Genomic DNA, 8,172 nt, shown 5'->3' on the forward strand with positions numbered 1-8,172 from the left:
TGTCACGAGTCTCCTACGAGTGCCATTTTCACGTTTTAATAAGTGTAACGAGAGGTGGAACTAAAGAGAACGAAAGAAAAGAAAAAAGTGCATTACATTTGAGAAATTACAAAATAAGATGTGAGGAAGATATTCTATAAAAATATATATTTTAAATAATTTATGTAAATTAATTAACAATGTCGCCCAAGTATTGGAATCCGTACACAAACAAGTCGAACGCAGAGATATGTGGAAAAATGAATGAAAATGGCGGGAGGCAGATTTTACTTCAAAAAAAAAAAAAAAAAAAAAAATATCCCAAGAGGTGATACTTTTTTTTGCATTGATACGTCCATCCAAAAACATTTGCACTAAATTTTCAAACATATTAGTGTATTTAAATGCCTTTTGCTCGTCGTTACTTAAAATTTAAATAAGTGCCGTTATATAAATACTATAAATTATAATGCTAATGCTACGTGCGTAACATTAGAAAATGCGAGACACAAAGTTAGTTTGTTTTTAAGAACGATAATCAGTAAAAGATTAATATCCGAGAAAATCGATGACAACCGATGATGATTGCTACTAATACTTTACTTGAAAAAGTAAAATTATAATTATTGTATGTTACCTAAAATATAAATACTTACTGTAATTGAATGACTGTGTCTTGAAAACTGTGTGCTATGATGATGTGAATAAATGGAAGAAACCGGATGAAATTCTCGTTGAATTTGAGTGCGTATCATGCGTTATTATAATTATTATTATTATATTTACTATTATTATAAATAATATTATTGTATTATTAAAATTTAGTGTACCATTTGAAAGTAACTCGAATGAATATATTTTTGTGAACATGTGTACGTATATATATATATATATATATATATATATATATATCTTCCAAAGGAGAAGAATAAAATGGTTTCAAAATTGAACTTTTAATGTTGATGAAACTTTTAATTTCAATTCAAGTATTGCTCAATTAGATTTTTCAATAAGTATAAACATACACAATCAAGATCGGACAATTTTTCCGTTTTGAGTTTAAAAATTTTTTGGTGCTCCAACACTTCGCAAGGAACCAACAAAAATTTGAAAAATTGTCTGATTTCAATCATTTTTAATTTTTTACTGTTAAGAATATCTCAACATACAATGTGATTGATCGTAAAATATATTAAAAAAATTTTTTTTCACCACCTACCATACTCTTTTGCATCAGCTTATTTGTTATTGTTGTTATGTCGACAGTTTACCTTAAATGTATGGTTTAAGTTAGTGAAAATTTACTTTTCATGTAACATACAGTCGAGCCAAAATATACTTATTCGAGTATGTAGCATACATATATATTTATATTAAGTGGTTGAGCATTTTATTATCGTTATTTTAAATGCGAAAACGCTAGCGAATGTAGGTAAAAGAGAGCCTTAAATTACTTGAGTTTATTATAATATATATATTTCAAAATTAAATCTCAATTTCAGTAAAATATTGGGCTGTTCGTTTTGAGTTTATGTGAAAAAAATTTTCCTTTTAGAAAAAAATAATTAATTTTTTTATGGCATGCTATTAAAAATTTATACTTATTCGATCGTAAAGTTACTCAAAGCACCGTCCTCTATACTTAAACAACTAGTTTTACGATCCGTAACTATCAACGAACGTGAAATAAATTTTTTTCTAGACAATACAAACAAATTACGTGTTCTTTACTTTTACATTATACTTACGTTGTGCTCTAAAATATTCATAGTGCGTATATTAATGAGTATGATCGTTTTTGGTCTTTCAGTGAGTTTGCGGGCATGTATTCGTTGATATGTCCACCTCTTCCCAGATTTTTATTTTCAGACCTTACGTTATGATAAAACCCAATTTCTTTAATCTTGTAAAATACGCTTGCATATAGTTTTTGCTACAATTAACGACTTTAGAATACGTTTATAAGCCACTGCCATTCTTTGGTTACAGAAATATGCTGACTATTGGACCGTATTTTTTTTTTTTTTTTTTTTTTTTTTTTTATCTAATTTTGAAAGTCGACAGAAAGCGTTTGCCTATCGAGAGAGAAAAAATACGATAAAAAAAATATTGCACATTAATCAAATTCGTAAACTAAGGTTCAAAAAACTGCTTTGCAGTTTCAGTCCTAAAAGTACAGCTTATTGTTGCCTTAATGTTTGTAACTTGTACAATCACAGAATAGTGTAAAATAAAATATAACTATATTATAATATTGGTGAATTTTCATTACTTTAATTATTAAAACAATTCCTTTGTCATGGCATGAATATATATTTTTTTTAAATATAATACAGTATGTATTATAGCATGAGAATTCTTTTTTTATTTGACGGATGACGATGGGGGAGACTTGCAGAGGTACCTATACTTTGACTGGAGGTCCATCATCATCAAAAGAAAAGAAGAGAGAAGAGGAGAAAAACATGATAGAAATCGTCGTAATACATAATTGTAGGAGCTTGGAGCAAATCGATTGTTCCAATCACGCGATGGAGAACCGAAACGCAACATCTTTACATCGTTTCTTAGATACAAAAACATTTAAAAAAAATGAATTTGAACATAGGTATTAATATTTTTTTTCCTTAAATTTCCTACTTTTTAATCATTTGTTTGAAATTCTGTCTACATAACCTTTGAAAAATATAAAACGATTTACGACTTATTAAATGTTAATTTTTAGAACTTTTTCATTAGTCTGTATCAAAAGCTGAGGTTTGTGAGAATCAGTATAATAAATAAAAAATGACTTAAAGTGTAGTGGTGCGAAGCTTTCTTATAAACTTTTCTTCATAATTTTTATTCAATGCTACATCAACTTTACATTCAATTGATATTTCGAAAACTACCTTTTCAAATAAATTAATTCCATTACAAGTCTGTAAAATATAAAAAAATGTAGCTCATAATTTCTTTTTAGTGGTAATTGGAATCTTAAAAAAAATAATAAGCTACGTGTAATCTAAATTGTTCAAAATATTTCTGATACTTATACGACCGATCATCTGCATAAAAAAAAATATACGCCTACATATAGGCACACAATTTTTTTTCTATCCATGTTCGTTCTTTTATAGAAAAATTATGATTGTTTTAAATCTTTTCACAGAAGATAATTGAAACAACAATAAAAAAACTTCAAATAGCTCTTTGAAAAAACAAAGGTGTTGGTTTCGTGATGTTCGGCAGAAGTGATATTTTAAAACAATATGTCACTGAACTCGATGTTATAGAAATTTAGAATTCAAGTACTGCAGGTGATAAATTGTTTCATTAAAAAGTTTGAAAATATGACCAACCGAATTATTTCTTCTCCAATCGATCATATGATATTATTGGAGTCACAAAAAAGTAATTAGAAAAATAGCACAGACGTGCATAAATTGTTAAAAATTTTTTTTGTACGACATACCGTTGAAAATATTTAAAAATTACTATATCTTATGGATCAAATATAACAATTAAATTTTTTCCTTTGTTAGGATAAATAAATCATCGAGATACACTAACCGAAAGAGATTAGTTGTTACAGAAAACGTTTTGCCCTACGGAGTAAACCAACGATTTCAGATTGGTGACCTTGAGAAAAAGTGCAACGGCTGGGACGGAGTGAATTCAATTATTTAGTCAAAACAATACGTAGGTATAAGTAAGCATGCATGCGGCGATGCGACCGGAGATGGAGACGTGGAGGGCCGCTGCGGGAGAGCGAGCACCTCGGTGGAGCTCTGGCCTCGCGCGACGATTCGTTTCTCGGGAAGTCACGAAATGTCCTGCCTAATCGCTCATAAAAGCAGTTTTGAAAAATTCCATCACGTTCCTTAACGTGGCGTTTGTTCATAAAGAAGCCAGAGGTCACGATAATCATAAAGTGCTTGAGTTGTAACCGGGGCTCCGTCGAACACTCGTAAACAAGTATGAACTTAAGATATGTTACCGAATGACATACTGTACATGATGCAAAATCCTAATGATTATAGTCATTTTTAACATATAAAAATCAACTAGTTCCAATATTGCAAACAAACGTTTGACGGCCATCTTGAGTTGTTAGTCGCAAAACGCGTAGCTCAGAAAACGCTCCGGTTATAGATTTGTTAAGAAAGGGTATATTTTAGCATTCCAAGTGAACTGAATAGTGGTTGTAGCAATGACTGTTAATATGATCATTGCCTTTATTCTTGTAAATTTTTTTTACAACTTACAAGTTAATGCTCACGGCAAACTTGTAGACCCAGTGAGTAGATCATCTGCTTGGAGGAAATTGTCCGGTGCTCCAAAAAATTACAACGACAACCAGCTTTTCTGTGGTGGCATGGGGGTGAGTTAAGTATAGTTTGTTCACTGTACCTAAATTTTTGCCCTTCATTTAGTTATTTTCGTGAAATTGCGTACGTTATCACAATTGTTTGTCAGGTTTTTAATAAAAAAAAAAAAAAAAATGAACGAGTAAATAGTAATTCCCGCAATGTACCTTACAATAGTGTGGGTACTATGGCTGACTTTGCTTATTTATGCGTACGTAATGCATAAAATTAAGTATTTTTACACTATGTAAGACTCTAGTAATATAAGTACTTAACTTTTAAACCAAAAAAACTACTCTGAACTGACTAGGAGACGACGGGTGGTTATGAAACTGCTTTAAGCTATTAGAAAATAGGATTCGCCACGTAAGCGCCATCGCACCGCAGCTGCCTTACGTCCCTAAAAATAGCCCCGAAGACGATGGCACTTATCCGACAAAAACCACCATTACAATCTTATTACTGAATACTGCTATAATCATACCCAAGTTAATCATTGCAAACGAATTACCAAACGTAGAATTTAGCAGACGTATCTAAACTCTTACTAAAACGTAATACTTGTTATAAAGCAGTTTATACTGATGAAGCAGCCATACATGTTGTTACAGTAGCCACAGTGGAGCAGCGGTAGAGTTGCAGTTCCGTCGATCATCGAAGTTGAGCGGCATTTGGCGCGGTGAGTCGGTACTTGGATGGATGACCGTTCGAGTCTCACCGTTTCGCCTGTGCCGTTGATTTTCGAGGGTCGATTAACTGTTTCTCTGACGCCTAGCCAACGTGATGATAGGTGTGATTAAGTAAGAGTCCTGGTGTTTATATGCATAAACATCTAGTCATGACTTAGGTTTACACCGATGCATGGCTGAAAAACACTTTACCGGTGTAAAAAATACTATGTCTGAGCCTGAGGGGGATTTAAAGTAAAGTTCGTTTACATAATAAGGTGTTAAAAATTATCAAAACCACTCCAGCACACAAATAGATCTCAAATTTATGATTAGTGACCTTAAAAATCCATGAGAAACGATTTCGTAGGCAAAATTATGAATTGGTTAGTCATTTATAGAGAAAAATAATGATTTTAGGGGTTAAAACTACCCCTGCTTGAAATTATACCCCCGATTCGGGATCAGTGACCTCAAAAACCTCCGAGGGAGGATTTCCCGGGATTTCCGAGGTGAAATAATACATTTTTACACCAATTTTTGGTACTGCAATTCATGGGGAGGCTTTAGATGGGTAAATTCACCCTAAATTATTTATACATCGAAGTTATGCATAGGTTTGGGGTGATTAATGTTTCCAAACTAGTTTCTGACATTTTTCAGTTTAGTCCTGCTTTTTCACTTTAAAAAATCAGTATTTAAAATCTTTAGTGGGGTAGAAAACAGTGTCACAAGCCCTTAAATGCCTGCACACAATTTTTTTCTCATTTCTGAGGGTATACATATAGAATGTGAACAAAATTGGTTCAAGTGTGTGCCTCGAAAAAATTTTCTTTTTTTCTTTGGAACGTGTAAATCCAAACTAGAAATGGATTTCCTCATATGTACATACTGTATCTTATGTTTCAATTACATTAATTTAATCAAATTTGAAGCCATCACATTGTTACCGTTGGTTATTCGCCTTTCTCATAAAAACAATTTTCTATATACTTTTATTAGGATTTTTACAATAACACTTTTTTGGCTAGTGTTGTTAAGATATATGCATTTATTATTCGCTATGTGCTTCAACGGAGCTTCATTGTCATTAATTTCCTGTGTTAAATCTTACGGAGTAAAGTACTTAAAGCGATCTTCATTAAATGAGCCCTTATCATTTTACGATAAATTATACGATATATGATACGATATATCATTTTACGATATAAATTCTTGATAATGTTTCATTTGTTCAATTTTTTTTTTCAACAGTCAATTTTATACTTCAATTAAATTCATTAATTAGGCTAAAATTTCCAGACTTTATATCAACAAAATAAAGGGAATTGCGGACCATGTGGCGACAATTGGTCTCAACGTCAACCAAGAGACAACGAAAATGGTGGAAAATACGGCCTAGGAGTGATTGTTCGTAGGTCGGTAAAAGATATTTAAGGTGACATAAGGTGACTCAAGAAATAAGTCACTCTCGAATATAATTATACAAATATGTTTTTAAAAAACTGTGCAATGTATAATTTTTTTTACGGAGAACACAATAACACCAAAATCAGTATATATTCACGATTGGAACCATGAAATAATTAACAAAAATAGTTGAATGTCAGGCTGCTGCATATTTACGATAAAGAATTAGATACATATTCACGTGTTATACGGAGAAGCGGCCAGCTAAGTAATACTTTGGATCTACTTTCAGTAAACGTTGTATATAAATATTCTTTGTATAACACTGATGTATCAAGAACGTATACGGGCCTGAGACTTTGAGATAATTTTTTAACTTTTATTTGTGCATAGTATATTTTCACTCAAAAAATCAAGAAAAACACGTCTTATAACTTATGCTCACATTTTATGAATAATTTATTTTAAAATCCACTTACAAAGATACGGTACCTACTACTCTCTTGAGCCACCTAAAAGTGAATTACACGCCAAAAGATAAAATAAGGACTATCCTAGATCGCACTTATACGTATACGTTTTAGACAAATTTCTCTGTATTTGTGATGTAGAAAATTTACTCAAATAATTTTTATAAAATTTAAAAAGATGTAAAACAAATAGGGTGCATTTTTATTTGTCATTGTTTTGTCTCTTTGATAAACGCTTGCTTCTAATAGAAATGTTTTTTCATTCGGATTGTAAAGTCAACAAAGAAGAACTGTCTCAACATTAATTGTAAGAGTTATATATTTAAAATCCTTATATTTTAAATAATTTCCGATTACGAAAATATTAATTAAATATTATTAAAACACGTGATTCTTTAATTTGTGTCCTACATCTTGAAAAATGGTTAAGAATTTTTTTAGGTTCTATGAAAGTATAAAAATTTATAATCAATTATACGTTGTAAAGAATTACTTATTTACTTATGAGTCTTATTCGTCATCAAAAACTCTGATTAAGTGCATGGATTTAATTTAACATCATTATAATCATCATGTATAATTATTTCTGTGAACTCTTTTAATATGTAACTTGAAAACCTTTGTCACAGATACTGTCCAGGAAAACGGATTAATATAACAGTTGACTTAAGTGCCAATCACTTGGGTTACTTTGAATTTTCCCTATGTCCTCTCAACTCAACCAGAGACATCGAGACCGAGGAATGTTTTGCCGCACACCCCATCTACCTCGCTGACGGTAATCTACGTTACAAAGTGAAGAAAGGAATGAACGGAAACATTATAATTCAGGCCAACCTACCAAAAGACTTTGTATGCCCACATTGTGTCTTCAGATGGCACTACTACGGTGGAAATAATTGGGGTATGTGTCAAGATGGAACTGGCAGACTTGGCTGTGGGATTCAGGAGGTATTCCGTGGATGCGCTGATGTATCCATATTGCGAATTGCGCCAAAATCGGCGAACCATCCAAGCCGCCTATAATCAAAGTCACCGACGCCCGCCGCTGCTTCTTTGGAGGGTATAAAAGGCCCATGCCAGTCCATGTTAAATACTTTTGCCTTCAGCAACAAGTCTGGCACTTTAGCTGGGGAGCTCTGCCCTTCAAAGCGCTGTTGTACATTTTTTGAAAACCGCAATAAATGGCAAAATTATATCTATACATTTAATCGTTCCTTTTTTTCTTATACCTTTATATATTATACCACTACCCTGGCTACACGGGCGACGAAGAGGATCTTGCAGTCTCCTAGT

The 8,172-nt window shown here is 32.0% G+C and overlaps 1 protein-coding gene across 1 annotated transcript; it reads left to right on the forward strand.

Annotated features, from left to right (window-relative positions):
- The first annotated feature begins 4,061 nt into the window (after positions 1-4,061).
- LOC106639749 (uncharacterized) lies at positions 4,062-7,906 on the forward strand. Its single transcript, XM_014353506.2, has 3 exons — positions 4,062-4,342; positions 6,299-6,414; positions 7,506-7,906. Exons 1-3 carry the CDS (start codon positions 4,172-4,174, stop codon positions 7,900-7,902), a joined length of 684 nt encoding a protein of 227 aa, XP_014208992.1. The 5' UTR covers positions 4,062-4,171; the 3' UTR covers positions 7,903-7,906.
- Positions 7,907-8,172: the final 266 nt, after the last annotated feature.

The sequence above is a fragment of the Copidosoma floridanum genome, unplaced genomic scaffold (genome assembly GCF_036245765.1).
Source record: "Copidosoma floridanum isolate Cflo_tuat_1 unplaced genomic scaffold, Cflo_Japanese_pri ptg000011l, whole genome shotgun sequence".
NCBI classification, from domain to species: domain Eukaryota; kingdom Metazoa; phylum Arthropoda; class Insecta; order Hymenoptera; family Encyrtidae; genus Copidosoma; species Copidosoma floridanum.

Coding starts and splice junctions, on each gene's coding strand:
- LOC106639749 (XM_014353506.2), top strand. CDS start 4,172: ATGACTGTTAATATGATCATTGCCTTTATTCTTGTAAATTTTTTTTAC. Junction 4,343..6,298: donor TTTTCTGTGGTGGCATGGGG/GTGAGTTAAGTA, acceptor TAAAATTTCCAG/ACTTTATATCAACAAAATAA. Junction 6,415..7,505: donor CTAGGAGTGATTGTTCGTAG/GTCGGTAAAAGA, acceptor CCTTTGTCACAG/ATACTGTCCAGGAAAACGGA.